At 42.1% G+C, this 22,770-nt stretch overlaps 1 protein-coding gene across 2 annotated transcripts; it reads left to right on the top strand.

Moving 5' to 3' along the window:
- Positions 1 to 7,778: 7,778 nt before the first annotated feature.
- Positions 7,779 to 22,377, top strand: LOC117451351 (bridging integrator 2-like). 2 transcript variants are annotated; one of them, XM_071203993.1, is made up of 12 exons: positions 7,779 to 8,181; positions 10,522 to 10,602; positions 12,770 to 12,824; positions 13,238 to 13,332; positions 14,209 to 14,304; positions 14,425 to 14,532; positions 17,920 to 18,005; positions 18,580 to 18,655; positions 18,752 to 18,834; positions 20,430 to 21,066; positions 21,676 to 21,768; positions 21,916 to 22,377. In XM_071203993.1, the coding sequence occupies exons 1-12, from the start codon at positions 8,089 to 8,091 to the stop codon at positions 22,021 to 22,023; spliced, it is 1,611 nt and encodes a 536-aa protein (XP_071060094.1). In that variant the 5' UTR covers positions 7,779 to 8,088; the 3' UTR covers positions 22,024 to 22,377. The 2 variants fall into 2 exon arrangements, with proteins under 2 accessions (XP_071060094.1, XP_033945505.1); XM_034089614.2 differs by having other exon boundaries at positions 7,780 to 8,181; positions 20,427 to 21,066.
- Positions 22,378 to 22,770: the final 393 nt, after the last annotated feature.

The following is a 22,770-nucleotide window of genomic DNA, read 5'->3' as shown; positions in this document are numbered from 1 at the left end:
CTAGTTATAGTCTTTCAGTGACATGTTGCTGGTACGGCTTGGGCCATTAGTCCTACATCTGGTAGGTCTGTTCGGGAAAGATGTCTACATTGTTATAATGATGAACCATAAGGCACATATTTACATAATATCTACATTACATCAAACTGGCTTTTCCATGCACATTTACACCTGCTTTTAGTCAGTGTAATGAATGGATGCGATGGGTTATGCACACAATTCCTATAGTACTCTACTGAATATATTTTCGTCACATGACATGTTGTGCATCTTGCTTCCTTATTTTGAACCATGCCACATTGGGTTGGGTCATACACGTCATTCCCATTGTGCGACGCAGATATGTCAACAACAGTCAACTCGGCAAACAGAGCCGCTCAGATCGTCTCAAAGACATGAAACCGTTAATCAGAAGTGTAATCAATAATCGGAACCTGTGACGGCATGTGCGTCATTCAGGTCATGTAGGCCTAGATGTTTTAATAGACGTTGTTTTTGTTGGCAAACAAATTAATATCTTTATCTTGGCAGTGCACAAACAATGGCAAATAGAAAGTGGAAAGAATGAAAGCCAACTCCATGTTCAGACACGTTTAGACGCAGATTATTGTAGAGCAACAATGTGATTAAGTGCTGCTGATCATATTATCTCAAATGAAAACACTTGTATTCTATTTTCTATTGTTATTTTATTTGTTTATTACATTCTTGGAGACTCCTCTATGCTGAGGCAAACGGAAGAGGATTAGGGCCATGAAACTTTTTTTTGAGGATGTGAAAAAAGAAAATGTGTTTTGTTCTGAGAAAATTCGACTTTAATCTCAGAATAGTTGATCTACTTGTTTAACTTCCTGACACAGTAGCTATGTATATTTCAAATGTACATAAATGTAATTAAAAACCTCAAAAAATAAAACATTTTGTTTCTAATTTGTACCCTAAAAAACTGAATTTGCGAGGCCCACTTGAGGGCAGCATTTCAGCCACTATTTTGTTGACATTATTTATTGCCATAGAAAACAATAATAACAGAAACTCTTTTACATATAGGCCATTTCTAATTTCTCTAACTCCCCTCCTCGACTCCTATCCTTGTGTCTTAGTCCCGCCCACAGGAGATGCGAGTGGAGGAGTCTAGGAGGGGAACCAAGGAGAGAGGAGGGGAAGCAGCAGGCGGTTAGAGAAACCTTCAGTCTTAAAGTGTCTGTTTTTTAATATTAAAGGTTTTTGCAGCATTATATACACACAAAAGGTACACACACAAAAAGTTATAAATAGATAGTTACTTTATTTATTGGAACAAATGTTGTCTAGCAAAACACGAGTTCAAAATGTGCATTTGGCGATGGATTTACTTTCAATTGATTAATTATCTTTTTTATTTGATTTGAAGTATTTTTATAACATATAGAGACTTTATTTGTATTTGTTTAATGTTTTTGTTATTTGTCTTATTGTGTATTCTGCCATATGTCTAATGTTGGGGAAAGTTCGGTTGTGTTTGTCTAATGTGATAAATGTGAAAAATCCATAAACACATACAAAAAAAAGATGCAAATGTAATCGAAGTAATTTTAGCGGCAAAAAAAACCAAAACATTTTAAGCAGAAATTATACAAATTCACAATAGGAATGACATATCACGAGAGTATTTACATAATACACAATATAAAGTAAATATTGAATGAATTGAGTACTCAATACATTCTCACTAAGCTACAGGAATATAAAGATATACTACACAAACATATTGGCATTAGATTAACCCTCCTGTTGTCTTCGGGTCAAATCTGACCGATTTACTACTTTCATCAATCATAACTTTTTAGTTTTACATTTGATTGCATTAAGGCAGTGCTTCTCAAAGTGTGGTCCGCGGACCACTAGTGGTCCGTGAGTATATTGGTACAATTTCACATTTGAAATTAATTAAAGTTTTCCGCACTCTCGCGGGAATATCTCCGCAATGGAGCGAGTTTAAGTTTCACTTTCGATTGCATGATATAGCCCAGATAAACACCTTCATCACACATGTTGCCACTTGTTTGTACCATTTTCAGGCGATTTGTAAAAAACGATGTGTTTTTGGATATTTGTGGAGTTAGGTGTTTTTTTATTGGTTAAGACTTAACCTTGGTATGAAAAAGTTTGAGAAACACTGCATTAAGGCTTTATGATATCCTTCACAGAAGACATTTGAACATGGAAAATTGCTGATCACCACTTTCATTGAATTTTGGATGATTTAGTCAACTTTGAAACAACCATGGTGTTCCCGGATAAAACACACACACAGAACCATTTGATACATTTCCCACTCTTATGTGCCCATCCCCCCACATGGATCACACCTGGCACACGCAATACATGTTCAGTGTCTGTTCTTTGTATATGTACTGCAGTTGTTCATGTACACCAGTAGTCTGATACAATATGTATAGTTTGAAAGGGTGTTAAATGACATTTGGTGATAATTAATGGTTTTTGTGTTAATGTAATAGCAGTTAAAACAGGGTTAGGGTTACACCAAAGTAAGGGGGGGGGAACAGGAGGGTTACATTGGGCCGGGGCTGTCCGGGGCTCAGCCCCGGCACATAGGACGATGCTCTGACGTCATCACCCTCGCTCATTTGTCATTTGTTTAAGCCATATGTTAAAACATCTCTCGTTCTTAATATAGACTTTATTTAGGGTCGATGTTGACTTCACTTTAAAAAAGCAGATCTCTGTGACAGGATATCGTTTTTCCGCTTAGTGAACGTGTGTCTCTGCTCCGATCAGGAGCTGCAGCACCGCGGCTCCTTCGTGCAGAAAGTCTGCAGCGGTGTGTGTGTGTGTGTGTGTGTGTGTATGTGTGTGTGTGCAGCGGTGTGTGTGTGTGTGTGTGTGTGTGTGTGTGTGTGTGTGTGTGTGTGTGTGTGTGTGTGTGTGTGTGTGTGCAGGGGCGCCATAAGGGGGTGAAAAGTTAGGAAGATTCAAAGGGCCCGTGACTGACAGGGGCCCAAACAAGTAACCAATGTGATATATTTTCATGGGGCCCAAAATCCCTGGCGGCGCCCCTGTGTGTGTGTGTGTGTGTGTGTGTGTGTGTGTGTGTGTGTGTGTGTGTGTGTGTGTGTGTGTGTGCGTGTGCGTGTGCGTGCGTGCGACCCGTCTTGTAACACGGAGCCCGTTTCCTACACCATCAGGGCCGGTTCTAACCAATGTGCTGCCCTAGGCGAGATTTTAGCTGACCCACTTTGAAATAAGTCAAACATATAGCTGCACCCTAAAAATAGTTAACTGATTGAATTATGACAGAAGATCGTTGTTAGAGTTTATTGAAGGATAAATATGTTTTCATAATGTGTTCTCATACATGTGTTTAAGAAGATTCTTAGTCAGGAAGGGAGGAACAGAGAACAGTCTGTTCAGGAACACACACACACACACACACACACACACACACACACACACACACACACACACACACACACACACACACACACACACACACACACACACACACACACACACACACACACACACACACACACACACACACACACACACACACACACACACACACACACACACACACACACACACATATATTGGTGTTGTTCATCATCACATGATGATTGTCATGTTACTGTATTGTTGAAAATAAAAGAGTTGCACTGAGAGAAGGCGAGCGGAATTGGTTGAGAGTGTACATGTTGCAGGTCGCTCGCCGATTCTCCTTGCAGCAAGCTAAATTGAAAACTCGAGTACGATTATCTCTGTTCACTGGATTTGGTATATTGAACCGAGCTGGGGTTTTACCCTTACAAAGTAATATTAGATACCCCACAATCGTCAGCTGTCTTTCTCTGCCGTTTTTCTCCTCGATACGTAAAGGCTGCAGCACCTTTGACAACTTCTCTCTATATCAAACATCCCGGTAAGCCAGCATCGTTTGCTGTGAAAGCAGATAACTCTAACCACGCAGAATTAACTCCAATACTTTTCTTTTCTTTGATGTATCCATAGTTCGCTCATCGAGCTGGGGGTCCGGTTATTCGCCTGCAGGAAAAGGTGCTCGCGCGGGACCGGAGCAGGATGTGATGCATATTTTAGTTGACCTAATTAAAACCATTTTGTTTTTTATTTAAGTGTCACTGATCACCTCAAAATACAAGATACGAAACATTTCCAACCATGCAACAAAATATAAATAGTCCTACAAATACTTTTATTTAATTTCCTTCTTATTTATGTCTAAACTCCAGGGAGCCAGAGCAGAGGGCTTAAAGGGCCGCATGGGGCTCGAGAGCCGCGGGTTGCCGACCCCTGCTCGGGGGGTCCGCGGGTATGCCCCTCCGGGAAGACATTTTTGAAAATTGTAAAGTAAAATGCTTCAATCTGGTGCACTTTGAGCATAATTACTACTAGATCTACGGGGTACAACTCTAAAAAAAAGATCGGTTTACATTTTAATATCCAAATATGTGAACATAACCAATAACCTACCATAGCCAATAACAAATACATTTAACTTATTTTATTTTTGTTGTTCATTCATATCTTATTTTACCTATTTAACATTTATTTATTTATGCATATTTTTGTATCTCTCAAGTTTTAAATGATATTTTTGGTTTACTGTCCTATAATTTACATTGAAATGATATCAAACCTTTTATCCATTGACCTTCCCCCTCTCTGTCTGTGTCTGTGTCTTCTCTTGTTCCGATTAACCTAGCCAAATCTTTCTTCTTGTTTTGTATCTATATCTACGCCGGGATCCGGAGTCGAGGCTGATCCTCTTGCTGTAGTCCTGTGTCCTGGATCCTCTATCCTGAGTTCTGGATTAAGTCGTGGACTTCGGGTCGTGGCTGAACCCGTCTCTGCGGTCCTGCCTTGGGTCTCGTCATGCTGCTTCCCTGATGGCTTCCTCAGGATTGTAGCTGACATCATCGTGGATTCATCTTCTCATTACAGACACATGCATTTCCTAACATTCGGTCTATATGCTGTCAAATGTATTATCTCTTGGATTTACACACGGCATCTATTGCACGTCTGTCCGTCCTGGGAGAGGGATCCCTCCTCTGCTGCTCTCCCTGAGGTTTCTCCCATGTTCCCTTAAACTGAGGGTTTTCTCTGGAAGTGTTTCCTTGTACGATGTGAGGGTCCAAGGACAGAGGGTCTAAGGACAGAGGGTCTAAGGACAGAGGGTGTCGTTTTTCTCATATTGATATTCTGAACAATCTGTGCTGTTGTATTTGCTGTAAAGTGTCTCTACTGTAGGCTATTTTTATTATATGTACAGCACTTTGGCTCCACCAAAAATCGTTTATAAATGTGCTATATAAATAAAACTTGATTTGATCCAAATAATTATAAAGGAGTGCCTTGGAAATATTTGTTTACATAAATTGCATTTATCTCTCTTGCTCGCTCCCATGCCCACTTTAGCTGTGAGTTGCGGGCGAAAAAACCGGCCCTGTAAACCATGCTAAATGTATGTCTGCATAAAGCTGAGTTATGATCGGTCATAATAACACAGCATTTGGTGATGATTAAATAGTTTACAGTGAAATGTACTCCCATACTTTTGGCCATACTCACGCAGCCCTACAAATGGATTGAGATTTCCACACAAATGTTCTTTAGCAAGTGTGCAGAGCAGTGTTGATTTAAAAAAGCAATTTGAAGGTTGGATATTTGTAACCCTTTTTTTGTGTAATATATATGAATAATTTAAGATGTAAATGAATTCCAGTTTATTTGTAGTACTTTCTATTTTTATTGTGACATTTGGTGGCATCAATGTGTGCATTTGATACAGATAATGGAGCAGTTGCTTTAGGGCCACAGTGTAGGCCTATATCCCTTAAGGTCAACTAATGAGATCCTCGACCTCCGCCCCCCTCTCGCACCTCCACACAGAGCCGCCCCACATATCAAATCCCAACTCAACCCCTGGTTACATATATACAGCATGCAACAGTAAAGGAAGGAATATAAAGAAAATAGTGATGGTGTTCGGGTCAAATGTACCCGATTTCCATTTTCAATGAATAAAAAAAAATATAAGGATATTTTCGTTCAACCTGAAACTCAATGGCCGGGGCTTATTTATAGTGAAGGACATGTGGAATTGTTTTTATTTTTTTCCACTTATGAAAAAATGCCCACCCGCATTTATGTAGTTCATAAGAGGTTCGGGTCAATCTGACCCGAATACAATACCAGGACAGAGAGACAGAGAACAACACACAGAAACTAAAGACACACACACACACACACACACACACACACACACACACACACACACACACACACACACACACACACACACACACACACACACACACACACACACACACACACACACACACACACACACACACACACACACACACACACACACACACACACACACACACACACACACACACACACACACACACACACACACCACACACACACACACACACACACACACACACACAATCGTATGCAGAACTTCAATTATCTACCAGCAAAATGGCCAAAAGATATTCTGCTCAGAGCCTTGGAGCTAATGATGGATGAGAGTGAGTGCAATGCATTAGAGGAACACGGTGAAGTGGGACAGGAAGACATTTCTGAAGATGAGGAAGATGTGGAGGTAAACTCAGAATTTGACAGCAAATTGGAAGATGAACTTGACTCAGAGCCAGCTGCTGGAAGACCCCCACAGTCAGCTTCTGGAAGACCCCCACAGTCAGCTTCTGGAAGACCCCCACAGCCAGCTGTGAGGTCTGTGGACCCTCAAAGGACTCCAAGACACAGACTACATGCAGCAACTGCAACAAGTACATCTGTGCTCTACACACGAAGAAGTTCTGTCCATCATGTGTTTCCTAAACGGACCTGCCCATTGACTCACACGATGTTCTGTCACTTCATCAATATATTTTGATATTAATATATTTTTCGGATAACTATTCATAATTTTATGAATAGTTAATTGTTTTTATTTGCTTTCTGTTTATATATGTTCTATGTAATTTATATGGATGTTTCATTCTCTCTATATTTCACAGCCAAATACTTTTGGATGTGCGGTTATTGTGTTCCAATTGCTGCGAAATTGCTTTATTTCCTTCAGGGCTTTGATTATTATATGACAGATTAAAAATAATAAACATTAATGAAAAACATTTTCATTTAGGCGTGTGGCGCAGTGGGTAGAGCCTTGGTGTTGGGATCAGGGGTCACAGGTTCAAACCCCACTGCAGTCAGCATGTCGTTGTGCCCCTGAGACACTTCACTCCAAATTGCTCCTGTATGTAAGTCGCATTGGATAAAAGCGACATGTAATGTTTACATTTGTCCTAGAAAAGGATGAGCAAAATGTAAACCTAGTTTATATTACAGTATATTTTTTTTAACATAAAAAACGATGGACACTTCCATTGTTAAATTTGATCTAGCAAAGAGTATTTTCAAAAACGAATCATATATTTCATTTATATTGTTGGGGAATGAGTTAAAGAAAATATACATAAGGAATTGTGCATGTTGAATTTAGTTCTGTATTTTTTTTTAAAACACTGAAATATGTCCCGGGTCAATAAGACCCGAACAACCAAAGGGTGCGAAATGTGAACATAACACAAGGGTTAAAAAAAAGGTAGGCTCCAATATTTTGTTCAGACACACATTGACCTGCGGCTCGCCTGCTGACGTCACTTCGCTGACTCAGGTCCGCGTCATCAGCCGCAATCTGCTCACATACTCTGCAGGTGAGTGTCGTTGCATGACTTCCACTTTTACCGCACACACAGCCTGTGCCGTTTTGCAACACTTCTAAACGATGTTTTTCCAGCAGATCAGCAAGTCTCCTCAATAATTCCTCCGACAAGTTTCAACAAGAGCCTCCTCCTCCTCCTCCTGATGCGGAGATGATGATGTAAAGAGCTTTATTCCTGGGGGTTGACACCGCCTGTTTTCTGTCTTGTTGCTCCACCTCCATCGCCTTGAATTAAAGCCACATTTGAGGCTCCGCGAGGGCAGTTTCTCAAGAGGAAGCAGACGGGAGGCGGGTTGCTTGTGTTTAACGGAACATTTTAAAACATGGCAGAGAATAAAATGGGTCCGAACCTCCAGGCTGGAGCTGGGATCTTCGCCAAGCGGTTCCAGAAGTCTTTGAACCGAGCTCAGGAGAAGGTGAGCCACGGAAATCAAACTTTGTTCAACTTTCTTAGGGTGCGCTTAACCTAAGAACTGCACCCTAAGCACTGTCATGAGTTTGGTGAGATAACACGGACTTCTTCTAGCCTTTGCCCAGCTTCACCCTGTGGTGGTAACTCATCAAACGCCTTTTTTCAAGATGAGTGTTAGGAAATAGATTACATGTTATTATGGGGTGTATCTTTAAGTTTAAGATGTAAAACAAGCTGCTTCTTCTTCATGGGAAAATAGCTGTGTATAATTAAAATGTACATACGTGTACAAACATGTGACAATATTTGTATTAATTCATTTTTTAATTGTATTGCAGACTCTTTTTGATGCACATAGTTCATATTTGTTGTATCTTCTCCAGAATATATATCAGACATACATAAAGACTGAGTACCGTCTGGTCTAAGATATAAAATAAGGCAAGCTGCTCCTTCAGGGGAAAGAAAGGTTGATTATAGCTATTGGTTACACTAGAAATTGGCAAACGCTTCTCCAGAATACCTATTGTGCTTATGAACTACTGCTCTGTCGCAACTGTTGCTTTCACAATCTGCTGTCCTGTCATGCAGCTCTGTAACAAGTCAAAACTCATAATGAAATGCTCCAGATGAGAGGAGAACATCATGTCAAGCCTATTAGCTTAACCTGATTATAACGGAGTGTAAAAGTGTCATCAGGGAGAAGGAGAAGCAGGCAGGCAACCACTTTCTTTTAGAGTTTTCTGAATGTTTCGAACTCTTATATTTGCTGATGCATTAATGAAAACATTAGTGTGGAGTTTCTCAGGCTGAGCATCGTAGTGTTTTTCAGCTGTGCGCGGACACACAAGCTGCCACTTCCTGTCTGTGCACTTCCTCTCGCTTGCTGAGCTCTTCCCTCTCACTTTGTGGTTTAATGTTCACTGCTCCACCTTAAAGTAGCAGCTACTCAAAGTGTGCATGGACGGCTGGAGTTGCAAGGTCGATTTCGGGGGTGTCCATTTCTCATAAATGGGAGGATAGACCTGATGATGAGAGCCTTTGTTGCAGATGTAACGTTAAAGATCATGCATTGTAGCGTTCAGGATTCTGTGGACTGTGAAGGACACGGTAACAATTAGCCATGTGTGTCAAGTTCAAGGCCAGGTTGGAGTATGTGCCTCAGTATATGGAGCACTAATCTGTTATTATTAAATAATAATAATCTGCTAAATCTGCTGGGCCTATTTGATCCCTGTTTATTCTGACAATGATTACACTGTTGGACCAATAATCTGCTTCGGCATTTGTTTACTGCACCTTCTCATTGGCCGAAATGTACATTACATTACTTGTTAGACGCTTTTATCCAAAGCGACTTACATACTCAATACTGTGGGCAATCCACACAGGAGCAAATTGGGGTGAGGTGTCTCAGGGACACAACGACATGCTGACTGCAGTGGGGTTTGAACCTGATCCCAACACCAATGCACTAATCCACTGCGCCACACGCCTCTGTGCAATAAGCTTTTATGGACCCAAGTATCTGCCCCGGCATTAAAAATCATTCCAGCAATTAGGCATTGCACACTTTTAGTCAGTTATTGTTCTTTCTTGACCAATCCTGGTGCCTACATTACCCACAATGCAATTGGACTGCAGCACGTTTGGCCAGTGATTTGGGTGGGTTGTCCTAGACGAAGAGCAGACTACTGATGTTAAGTTGTGTTCAGCGCCGGATTTCATTCGGACGGCACAGCTTCAATACAAAGTCAATGCAGAGACGTACAAAAACACGTCAAAGATGCATGTGATGATTCATCCTTGAGTGGAAATGTGTTGGCTTTGAAGAATAATGACTTACACTGCCTCTGACGTCGCCAAGAGTCTGTAGCGGAGGACACACTTATGGTTGACGCTTGCAGAAACGTATTCCAAAGTCAATACTTTACAGACCCACGGATAGGGCCAGGAGGACACTCAGCAGAAGTGGTTATTTGGGTCTTGGTTGCTGTTGGCAATGCATGTTGCGAAGGTATGTGGTGCCTCTTTCCTTTTCTGAAGGAGTACTACAATTGGCTGTCGAGGGTCAAAATGTGTAAGTAGCGGAATCCTCAAATACTTTCCAAAGCTGTTTTCCAGGCAAAAAAAACCACGCTGTCTTGAACCCCAATATAAACTGAGATCACTTGATGACATTTATCAGATCATGTGCGACTCATTCTTCCCCCATATGCAGTTGTGCCCCTGTAAACCAACGTTGATGTGTAAAGCTGTTGGAGCTCCTCTTTAATAAGTCTCCCTCTAGTAATCACGAATGCTGTGTCTGTGATGTGAAGCTCACCGTGCCGTCCTCTCTCAGGTCCTTCAAAAACTGGGCAAAACCATGGAGACCAAGGACGAACAGTTCGAGGTGTGCGTTCAGAGCCTCAACAAACAACAGGTAACTTTGTAACACGAGCAACAAGTCTCTCTCTCACTCCTGGACCCACATATAGGTCGAGGACATTGCTTGCTTCATTCCAACAGCTCATTTGATCCAAACCAAACGTTCCCGTTAAAAAAGCGTTTTGTTTTTGCTGCCAGTTCACACAATCAGCTCAACCTTGACCACAGGAAACACTTGAATAACACGCAGTTCTTTCTTCTTTTGTTGTGTTCCTGCATGTACAGCTTGTCATTTCTCCTCATGGCCATAAGCTGGTTTGCTTATGTTGGTAAACTTGTGATGGTTATAGAGTGGTGCAGGCATGAGTCCTTAAACCTGGAAAGGAGTTGGCATGTTAACATTTCTGGCTCTCTTGTGTTGAAGTCAAAACTATTTTGAATGTGTTTTTGGTTACAAGGTCTGAGGTTAACACAAGTTCACGAGATGGCCTACACCGTAAAATATGTCACTAGATACCCCACTTGTGAATGTCATGAAAACCACTAGTGGTGCACGATAATTATCGGTCCGATAATAGGAATTATGACGTCATCCCGATAAACCCGATAAAAGTATTAATAGCCCCGATAATATACAATATATTTTTTGGGTGGATTGGGATGAGGGGCGCTTGTTTTTCACTCGGCTCCTCCCGTTTTGCCGGTACTGTGGTGTTAGTGGTTTAGGAAGAGGGGAGTTCTTCACAAATCCAGCGCTCCCTAACTCACGCCTGGCTGTGACGTAAACGGCGTGAAGCCAGGACAGTGAACAAACATGTCGTCGGTAGTATGGGACTATTTCAAAGTTTCAGAGTTAGATAGTTCGCTTGCTATTTGTATTAACAGATGCAGAAGTTCCACGAGGAGGGAAGAAGGCAACGAGCTATAATACTTCCAACCTGATCAGTCGCCTGAAACATCGCCATGGCTACGATGGTGTGTTCACAGCGTACGAAGACGCCTGCGCTGCTAAACTAGCGGCGAATCCAAAGCCAGCTGCAAAGGCACCGGGGCTTTTACCTATCGACGAGGCTTTTGAAAAAAGCAATACTCAAAAAAATACTCAATTATATTTATTTGGGAACATAAATATGGTCACTTTGAAGTCAGAACTGTTAGTGGCCTTGTTTTGTTCATAGTAGTAATGCTCATGTCATTTGCTCACTACTAGTCTTTTTTTTACCACCAGGTGTGCAAAAACTACAGGTACATTTAATATATATATATTAAATGTAACCGATAATAATATAATATTATTATTCGTTATCGGTCTTGAGAAGCAGGAAGGTATCGGTTTCAAAAAACCAATATCGTGCATCCCTAAAAACCACTGTTACTATATAAACAACTAAACGTCATCAAGCTGTCCGTAGCCGCCTTTAGCTTAGCGGTGGAGTCGTGAAGCCATTCAAACCATGGAGTAGGTTGTTTGCCTCGTTATCTTTTTGCTAGTTTGTGGAGATTATCCTGCTGAATAAAAAAGTACATGTAATGTCAGGGTTGAACGTGTGTTTGCCAAAGACCTTATGTTCTGCAATTTTCCAAATATTCAAAGGGAAAATCCCCAAGCTTTTAGAGGAAGCCTTTTGTGATGCTAATATCCAGGTCGGCCGACAGCAATACTTCATCACTGCAGCACCTCATTACTAGAATTTCCCCACAGGGATTAATAAAGGTCCATCTCATTTTACCATCAATGGTAATGACTGAAAAAGCACATCACTTAATGTCTCATTTCTACTTGTGCCACTGTTTTAGCATTCTTGATCCTCCTGTTAGCACTTTTACTTCAGTTCGACCAAAGGTTCACTTTTAGGTTCCTCAGCGCTCATTCAGTGTTGAATGCAACACTACTGTAGATGTTGCAGCGAAACTGACAACAGGAAGGAAGTCTGCATGCTCACAAGACACGCTGCTTTCACTTCACCACCGCTATTGCCACATTTAAAAGTTGTGAATGATATTTAATTTAAACTCCACACTGTGGTAAAAACAACCATATATTGCACATCGAATGCAGCTTGGGGTCTAGAAAAAGCATTCCTGTACAAAAAGTCCCCGAAAACACACTGATTTCAACACGAGGGTGAAGGAAATCACGACGCATAAATGACTCGGATCTGCTGAACAGATACCGTTGGTGTCACCGAGTTGTTTGATTCATTTGTTTCTCTGCTTTGCAGGGTGACGGCAACAGGCTGTTTAAAGATGTCAAAGCCTACCATGCAGCAGTGAAAGGTAATGAAAGCATTCACAGACCACATCACATTGCCAAAGGAGTTGGTGAATCAAAGGGGAAGTGGATCTTTCTATTCTTGGACGCTTTGTCAACTTTCACAATTCTGTGTGCGTTGCCATGTTCGAGAAGGACAAATAAAAGCCCTGCAGGGAAAATTGCAGATGCAGCTTTGTGGTTCATGTGGAAGAAACCGCGGTGTTTCTTTGGATGTCAGCTCTTGCTCCTGCATCGTCAGGAAACCAGTGTTTTTCTGACCTTCTCAGTGTGGGTGTAGCAGCAGAGCCACAAACCATACACACAATAGCCTCACAATGCATTGCACAGCTGATTCTGGCTGACAAGGTCCTTTACTGTATGGATATTTGATTACATTTCTTTATTTTCTCCCACAATTCCCTCTTCCTCTCCACAGCCATGCATGACACGTCCAAGCGTTTGTCCCAGACGCTGCGGGAGGTCTACGAGCCGGAGTGGAACGGAGTGGAGGACTTCGCCGTCATCACAGAGGTATGATCAGAGATGGCAAAAGTACACACTTCCTTTACTCAAGTAGAAGTACAGATATGTTTAAAAATACTGACTAAACTTCTTTACTCAAGTCAAAGTAAAGAAGTATGGGCTTTGAAATGTACTTCAGTAAAAAGTACCCATAGCTAGCAGCTGTTTTAAAGAGTACCTGACCTCCCTTTATATTAATAGAACAATAATGTCATTGTTAGCTAATGAATGTTTCCATGCTGAACAACGGCAACATGACAACGTTTCCATTGGTCCCTCTTCTTTAGAGGAGACCAGGAAGTGATGGATACACGGATCGTGTTCAACATGAGAGAAGTAGAAAGTACAGGTATTTGAGTTCAACATGTAAGAAGTAGAAAGTACAGGTATTTGGGTTCAACATGTAAGAAGTAGAAAGTACAGGTATTTGGGTTCAACATGTAAGAAGTAGAAAGTACAGGTATTTGAGTTCAACATGAGAGAAGTAGAAAGTACAGGTATTTGAGTTCAACATGTAAGAAGTAGAAAGTACAGATATTTGAGTTCAACATGAGAGAAGTAGAAAGTACAGGTATTTGGGTTCAACATGTAAGAAGTAGAAAGTACAGGTATTTGAGTTCAACATGTAAGAAGTAGAAAGTACAGGTATTTGTGTTCAACATGTAAGAAGTAGAAAGTACAGGTATTTGTGTTCAACATGTGAGAAGTAGAAAGTACAGGTATTTTGTATTTTTTTTTTATACAAATTTCAACCACATTCACCTGTAGCAGCTCTCCTTAATTCTTCAAACACATGCAACATATTCATATCCTTATTCTAAAAAGTCATGTATTTATTGACTCTGGTTGCTGTCACATTGATGTGATCCCAACTGTGTCTCTTAGAGTGAAGACTTGCTGTGGAACGACTACGAAGAGAAGCTCAGTGACCAGATCGTCCGCACCATGGAGAACTACACCAGCCAGTTCCCAGAGGTCAAGGTAACCTGAGGCTTTTTACCTTTTACACCAGTTCCTCTGAGACAACATCTGTCTGATTTTAATGACACCCATGGAGATCATCTACCTTTTTATAACTAAAGAAACTCTTGTGTGTTTTAGGAACGAGTTGGTAAACGCGGCAGAAAGCTGGTGGACTACGATTCAGCCCGTCACCACCTGGAGGCGCTGCAGAGTGCCAAGAAGAAGGATGAAGCCAAAATAACTAAGGTAGAATAAGCTAGTGATGGGAATTACGGCTCTTTGAAGGGAGCCGGATCTTATGGCTCCGTTCCTCTTCGAGAGCCGTTCAAAAGAGACGTTTTTTTGAAGGGGGCCGGGCTAATAGGTTTATCTGCGAAATAAACACCAGGATAATGATTGACTATATTGCCAGAAATCTACTTTTACTCACAGAAAATGTATAACTTGCTACATCTCTCAGCCAGCCAAACTACAACTCAAGTAGACCACTGGTGGGCCGTGAGCGCCCCCTAGTGGTCCGTGAATATATTATAATAATACGTTTTATTTCGAGGCGCCTTTCAGGACACACAAGGTCGCCTTACAGTGCATTTAAAAGTTAAAACAGCTAAAACAAAAACGGAACACCATTTAATCAAACCGACAAGGCAATACAGCAGGACAAAACAGGACAAGACAAGAGTGTGGAGTGACGAGTGAGAGGGGGATCTGTGATAGCAGGTTGAATGTGTTTTAGAGTGAGTAGGCCAGTTTAAACAGGTGGGTTTTGAGGTGGGATTTGAATGTCGTGATGGAGTCAGACTGTTTGATGTGTGGAGGCAGAGAGTTCCAGAGCCTGGGTGCGGTGCAGCTAAAAGCCCTGGCTCCCATATGCCCCTTTCACACCAGCGCCTTTTCAACTCCGGCTCGGAGCTAGAGCCTGAAAAGCGCCGGGTTTTCCAGTTCACACCGGAGCTGCGCCGGCTCTTAGCTCCGGAATCCGCTTCATTTCCAGCTCCAAAAAATTGTCGGTCCAGAGGCAAGAGCTTTGGAGCTAAGAGGTGACGTCGCTTACGTCTCTCTTACGTCGAGGCGTGCAGGAAACTAAACCCACCTCCCATGGGTCGACTGTTATGCCTGCCTACAAGCAGTAGTGCCTATAAACACACTTTATAAAGTCAGGCAACACTAACCAGGCTTCGTGTGATTCTGTTTATTTGTGCCTTACTTTGACCATCCGTTCGCTGTTATCGATCATTGTGGAGAGAGGCAGACGTGTTGTTTTGTATTATTGCAGCTATCGGATGCAAGTAGTCAGTTTAGCTTCGGTTGCTATGCTAACATCACCCGTTTTATACCAGAGAAACTTTCATAACAGCGTTGTGATACCAAACAGTGTCAATTCAGACTGACACACATTCACTTAGGCTAAGAGGAACTGGGGATATGCATCAGCTGCTTGTGTGAGTCGGACAGTGAATACTTTAGAGCGGCCGCTGCAGTGTGAGCTAACCGGGAGCTAACGGGAGAATAAACTCCCGTGGAAGAGCAGCACTGCAGCGGTCGGTAAATGCTGCAGAAACACATTAATAAACAATGAACCACGGCACGGCACGAGAAAAGTATAAGGTTGGAGAAGTCGTTATTCAATTTATTCTGGCTTCGTGTGATTAAAAGCAACACGATCATCGACCCGACGCAGTTGTTGTTGTTGTTGTTGTTGTGAGCGCCGTAATGACTGCCGTTGGGGAGCAAATCAGCGATGTAAACGGTGACGTCATGACGCAGCAAGGGCAGCTCTGGGGCGCCAGTGGGCGGTGTGCACAGAGCGGGAGCTGAAAAGGGAAACCGGAGCTGAACCAGAAAAGCTCCCACTCGGAGCTAGAAACTGAAAAGCGCTGGTGTGAAAGCCGCAATAGTGCTAAGGTGGGAGGTGGGGACAGTCAGGAGTCCGGCTGAGGATGAGCGCAGGGAGCGGGAGGGGGTGTATTCCTGGAGGAGGTTTGAGAGATAGGTGGGGGTGAGGTTGTTGAGGGCTTTGTATGTAAGCAGAAGGTTTTTGTAGTCAATCCGGTGCTGAACAGGGAGCCAGTGGAGTTGGATGGGGGTGATGTGGTCAGACGATTTGGTACAGGTAATGATCCGGGCAGCCGAGTTTTGAATGATTTGGAGTCTGTTGAGTATTTTTGTGGGTAGGCCAGAGAGGATAGCATTACAGTGGTCAATCCGGGATGTGACAAATGCATTAACCAGGATTTCGGTGCTGGGTTGTGAAAGGGATGGGCGGAGTCTGGAAATGTTGCGGATATGGAAGAAGGCAGTCCGCGTGATGTTTTTTATGTGGGGTGCAAATAAAGGGTGCTGTCCAGGATGACGCCAAGGCTTTTGACTTGGCTGGTGAAGGATACAGGGAAGCCGTCGATCATGATGCTTGGTGGTGGGGTGGTTAGGATTTTGGGGAGGGTGTTTTTTGAGCCGATGAGCAGGGCCTCAGTTTTACTACCATTTAGCTTCAGGAAGTTCCTGCTCATCCAGCTCCTGATATCCTGGAGGCAGGTGGTGAGGGAGGTGGGCGGGAGGGCGGTGTTGGGTTTGGTTGAGATATAGACTTGCGTGTCGTCAGCATAGCAGTGAAAGTGGATGCCATGGTGACGGAGGATTGTGCCTAGTGGGAGGAGGTAAATGATGAATAGGAGTGGACCCAATACTGACCCCTGGGGGACACCCAGTGAAACAGGAGAACACCCTGACCTGTGGTTCCCCAGCTGGACAAACTGTTGTCTGTTGGTAAGGTAGGAGGAGAACCAGGAGAGTGCAACACCAGTGATCCCAATGTCAGCCAAGCGTTCCAGGAGTAGTGGGTGGGAGATTGTGTCGAAGGCAGCGGTGAGGAGGATGAGGATGAGGATCAGGATGGTGAGCAGTCCTTGGTACACATTTTAAATAAATTAATACATTAAAGTTGTACGCACTCTCGCGGGAATATCTCCGCAATGGAGCGAGCTAACATTTCACTTTCGATTGCATGATATAGCCCAGCGAAACACCTTCTTCACACATGTTGCCACTTGTTTGTACCATGTTCAGGTGATTTGTAATCTGTTCTAGATAAACGATGTGATTTTGGATATTTGTGAAGTTAGGTGGTCCTTGGTATGAAACAGTTTGAGAAACACTGATCTACAGCATGGCAACTTTGCATCCAGGAGAGCAAGTTCCTTGAAAGGCGAGTGGATTTATGGCAGGCAGTGAACCAACGATAAAAATAACCCGGTTCCCTTCGTTCATACCAAAGAGCCGTTCAAAAGAATCGGATCGTTCAAAAGAATCGGATCGTTCAAAAGAATCGGATCGTTCAAAAGAATCGGATCGTTCGTCAACGTCACATCACTAGAATAAGCATTATAGTCAATAAATGGTGGCAGATAGTCAAAGTCAACTTTATTGTCAATCTTTCAGTTTGTGTAGACGGAGAGATTGAAATGCCTTTTCCCACAATCCCGAATAAAAAAAAAATACAAATATATAAAAATATGTCTCCTACATATACACAATCAACAGACACATGTATACATATGCACACATTAGACATACATCTAATCTAAGTCTTTGAATGATGGGGTGAATGATGTTCTTTTGGATCCTCTTCAACAGGCGGATGAAGAGTTCAACAAAAGCCAGAATGTATTTGAGGAGATAAACACCGAGCTGAGGGAGGAGCTGCCTGTCCTCTATCAGAGGTAAGGTTATCATGAACTCATAGATAACACTTGTGGTGAGAAGTTTAAGATAATTTTCAAGTAAAGTTGGCATATCCGTGTGAGAATAAGCAAGTTTATGTGCGAGTGTATCCTGTTCGGTTTACCAGCCTAACGAGTTGTGTTGGGTAAACAATGGGAAGATTATGTGTTTGCATAAGCAATTACAGTTGAAGCTCTCTGACGAAGTTTCTGTTTCATAAACACGTTGCCGTAAAACGAGGCGGTGTCTGTCTTCAGCCTCTTGTGGCCAAAATGAGCACTTTTTTAATCTGTTCTTAAATCATAAGCAAATAGGAAAACACCTATTAAATCCAACATGAAACATTTATCACCAGAAGAAAATATGTTTCAGTTTGCTCTCAGTCTCTCGAAAACGCATGCGTTAGAATTAGATACTGTATGTAAATGTGAAAGTCAGGCCTGTAAGATTTACAGCAAAATGTCTTCAAAGACACATTTTACAGAACATGCATTATGACCTCTTGATGTTTTACTCAGAAGGGATATGAGATTGAAGTGAAAGATGAACTGAGAGCTATTTTTGTGTCTGTAGCCGGATAGGTTGCTATGTGACGGTGTTCCAAAATATATCCAACCTGAGAGACGTCTTCTACAAGGAAATGAGCGTGGTGAGAAAAGACATAATGTCCTCACTGTCATACTAGTGATGTCCTCTTGCATGTTTAAATGATATTGATGTTAGTGTGTGTTATGTCGTGTTGCAGCTGAACCATGAGCTGTACAATGTGATGAAGAAACTGGAGACTCAACACTCAGGGAAAGCTTTCATCATCAAGGGTCTGCACAGGTGAGGCTGGGGTTATTAAGGTGTTCCCAACACGAATGTATTTACTGGTAAATAACTTGCATTCATCGTGCTGCCTTTCTGCTACTGTGTTTTCATAATAATGGAGTACTGTAGCAATGTTACAGGTGGATTTATAAAAGGCAGAATAGCTTTATTGTCCTCATACAACATTTCGTAGGCATCTCTCAATGCAGTCAAAGAAATGGGCACAATAAATAAAAGCAGCAATGAGAAGGCACTACTTAGATTACATTGAATCAAATGTACATATGTACACTTTTCACAGACAACAACATGTTAAATAATCCTTGGTGTTCATAAAAAAGCTACAATTAACCTTGAATGCTTTTAAAGGTCACCTATTATGCAAAATCCACTTCTTCATATCTCTTCCACATCAACATGTGTCCCCTCTTCTTCATGTCTCTTCTACATCAACATGTGTCCCCTCTTCTTCATGTCTCTTCTACATCAACATGTGTCCTCTCTTCTTCATGTCTCTTCTACATCAACATGTGTCCCCTCTTCTTCATGTCTCTTCTACATCAACATGTGTCCCCTCTTCTTCATGTCTCTTCTACATCAACATGTGTCCCCTCTTCTTCATGTCTCTTCTACATCAACATGTGTCCCCTCTTCTTCATGTCTCTTCTACATCAACATGTGTCCCCTCTTCTTCATGTCTCTTCTACATCAACATGTGTCCCCTCTTCTTCATGTCTCTTCTACATCAACATGTGTCCCCTCTTCTTCATGTCTCTTCTACATCAACATGTGTCTCCTCTTCTCCATGTCTCTTCTACATCAACATGTGTCCCCTCTTCTTCATGTCTCTTCTACATCAACATGTGTCCCCTCTTCTTCATGTCTCTTCTACATCAACATGTGTCCCCTCTTCTTCATGTCTCTTCTACATCATGTGTCCTGTCTTCTTCATGTCTCTTCTACATCAACATGTGTCCCCTCTTCTTCATGTCTCTTCTACATCAACATGTGTCCCCTCTTCTTCATGTCTCTTCTACATCAACATGTGTCCCCTCTTCTTCATGTCTCTTCTACATCAACATGTGTCCCCTCTGTGGAAAGAGACTCTGAAAGTTTCAGGAACAAAGATTCTCTCTCTTTTTGATCCATTTCTATAAAAACCTGTCTGAAAATGAGCTGATCAGATTTTGGCCACTTTATGATGTCATAACGATGTGTTGGCTTGTGTAACCATTAGCCAATCAGCAACCAAGGTAACCCCCCCCCCCGCCCCACCTTATCACCTGAATCTCCTCCTAGAGCACCATTGTGTTCTTTGTAACCAAATGTCTCTCAGAGGGGCGTGGGGAGGGGCTCCTTACTTTCATCTAAAGCAACAGACAGAGAATCAGCACTTTGGAAACGGGGCTGAAACAGAGGGGATTATGGGTAATGCTGCAATGATCTGTTTGGGGTTTCAGACAAACACTTCAGAGACATGTTTGTATATATCTGAGAGCTATAATATATTGATGAAAAACAGTACAATAGGTGACCTTTTAAATATGCTAAAATTAACCTTGAATACTTAAAAAAAGGTCCAACTATGTTTTATTTTCTTCAAATAGCAGTACAAGCAAGGCCAAGAAGAGGAAGTCTCTGGTTATCTCCAACCCCATCCCCTGCAACACAGCCTTCCCCACGGACCACGTCTCCCTCCATACAGCAGATGGAGAAAATGGAAAAGACACCGTCCAGGGATCGGAGGAAAACGCCGCGTCGTCGTCCAAAGACTCGTCGGACTCTGAGTTCAACTCCAGCGGCAGCAACTCTCCTCAGAGGCAGTCGGTGTGTGAGCAGGAGGAAACAGAGTGTCTGAATCAAGAGGAGGTGGAAGTGGAGGTGGAAGACGAACTCGCTGAAAACCAGTCCGATGACTCTGGGGTCGGGGTGCCAAAATCAGAGGCTGCCAATCAAGAAGTGTCTGAACCCTGTGATGCTGCAGAAAGTGAACTACAGGAGGAGAAGGATGAAGAGGAAGTGGAGGAGGAAGTAGTGAGTGAGGCACCATCTTCAAAAGAGATGGGGAAACCCAAAGCTCCACCTGTTCCCACTCCTCGAGTCTCCTTCCACTGCACAGATAAACCTCCACTGTTACCCGCTACGGAGCAGGAGACAGAGGAGGCTTCAGAGGCTTCAGACAACCAGGAGAAGGCTGACTCTGGAGAGGACTCCACTTCCCACAATCCACCTGGCTTCCTGTACAAGGTATATATCTTTTATGAATCAGAATCATAAAAACAAAAATGTGACGGTTGTTCCATTTAAGAATGAATAAGATAACATATATTATATTAACATAACATTTTAAATAATACGTCCAATAAAGATACATAACATAAAAATCGTTAAATATTATATTAAATACTATAGTGCCTGACGGATTTAACCCTTATGCGTCACCACGGGTATTTTTTGGCTTTCTTATTTAATATTATATTTTTATATTCTGTGTTAAGACATTTGGCATACATTTTGTATTTTTTTAATTTATTTTATTATTACAGAATTTTTTTCCGAGTTTAATTTCAGCTCCTATAATAGGTCGTTGTTTAAATGTATGTAGCTACGGTAAAATAAAGACTAAAATGTCCACATTAAAACCAGTTATTTGATCCCATGGCAGCATGAAATCACACATTTAACTTGATCAGGCTTTACGTCTCGATCACTGCCTTTTTTTCAATTGTAGTTTTTACTGTAATCTACCAGGTTCAGATATGTTGTCCTTTGGTCCAATGCATGCAACTCTTAGATGTCTCCAAACCTAAAAGGTTTGTAATTTTTATTTAGTTAAACTAATCTGTTTCTCACCAGAGGGTGGCGCTAGAGAGCCATGCAGCGTCTGAGGAGGGCACGCTGCAGTTTGAACAGGATGACGTCATCCTGGTGCTCGATGACACTCAACAGGTTGGTGGGTTTTTGTAAAGATCACTTTTTGTGGAAGATTACACAAAACAGGAAATCACACCAAATTAAATCCTCACACTCTGATCCGAGGGCACACTTGTTTCTTTAACTGTTTCGTGTGTGTGTGTGTGTGTGTGTGTTTTGCAGGAGGGTCTGCTGAGGGGGATAAGGGAGGAGAGCTGGAAGCAGAACCAAGATCTTAAACACTCTGGGATCTTCTCGGAAAAACTCCTCCAGCCTGAGAAGGACGAGTGAGGCAACCGTCTTTCCTCAGTTATACTTTCTCCTTTTGTTATGTCAAGCAGTGGGTCACACACACACACACGCACACGCACACGCACACGCACACGCACACACACAGGGAGTGTGTGTATGTGAGCTGTGAAAACAGATGGCCTCACATGATGCGATGTTGCAACTCGTGGAACAAAAATGAGCTTCAGAACATGTCCTAAGACCTTGGATTGTTAAATGTTACAGTATTTTACTCTTATTGTATTTTTAAAAGTCTTTCTGTGAAACGCTGTGAAACAAAAAAATTATTTTTTTTTATATACCAATGCTGTGATCTTGTGTAAAATGTCCAATAAAGTTCTAGATTAAAGGGAAGTGTGTCAGTCTGTTTTAAATCATGCCGGTTTGAATTCAGCAAGGTTCTGCTTTGGGCAGGGGCGGTTCTAGGGGGGCCAGGGGGGGCCAGTGCCCCCTAACACTGACCCCTGACCCCCCTGTGGCCCCCCTAACAATGAAAAGGTTTTTTTGAAATGTATATTTTCTGGTACTCGGTTTGCCAAAAACCTCAGGATTTTGTTGCTGTAATGTGAGATTGTGCAGACACCCTTATGTAAAGGCAAGGCAAGTTTATTTATATAGCACTTTTCGACGCAGGGTAATTCAAAGTGCTTTACAAAAAAGAAATGAAAGACATTAAGCATTAAAAAAGAAAAGCTAATAAAATAAACATTAAGGAAAAATACATGGATAAAAGTTACAGTGCAGTCT

Source organism: Pseudochaenichthys georgianus, chromosome 8 (assembly GCF_902827115.2).
Source record: "Pseudochaenichthys georgianus chromosome 8, fPseGeo1.2, whole genome shotgun sequence".
Classification (NCBI taxonomy): Eukaryota; Metazoa; Chordata; class Actinopteri; order Perciformes; family Channichthyidae; genus Pseudochaenichthys; species Pseudochaenichthys georgianus.
Note: the sequence above shows the minus strand (reverse complement) of the source record. Positions and strands in the feature narration are given on the sequence as shown.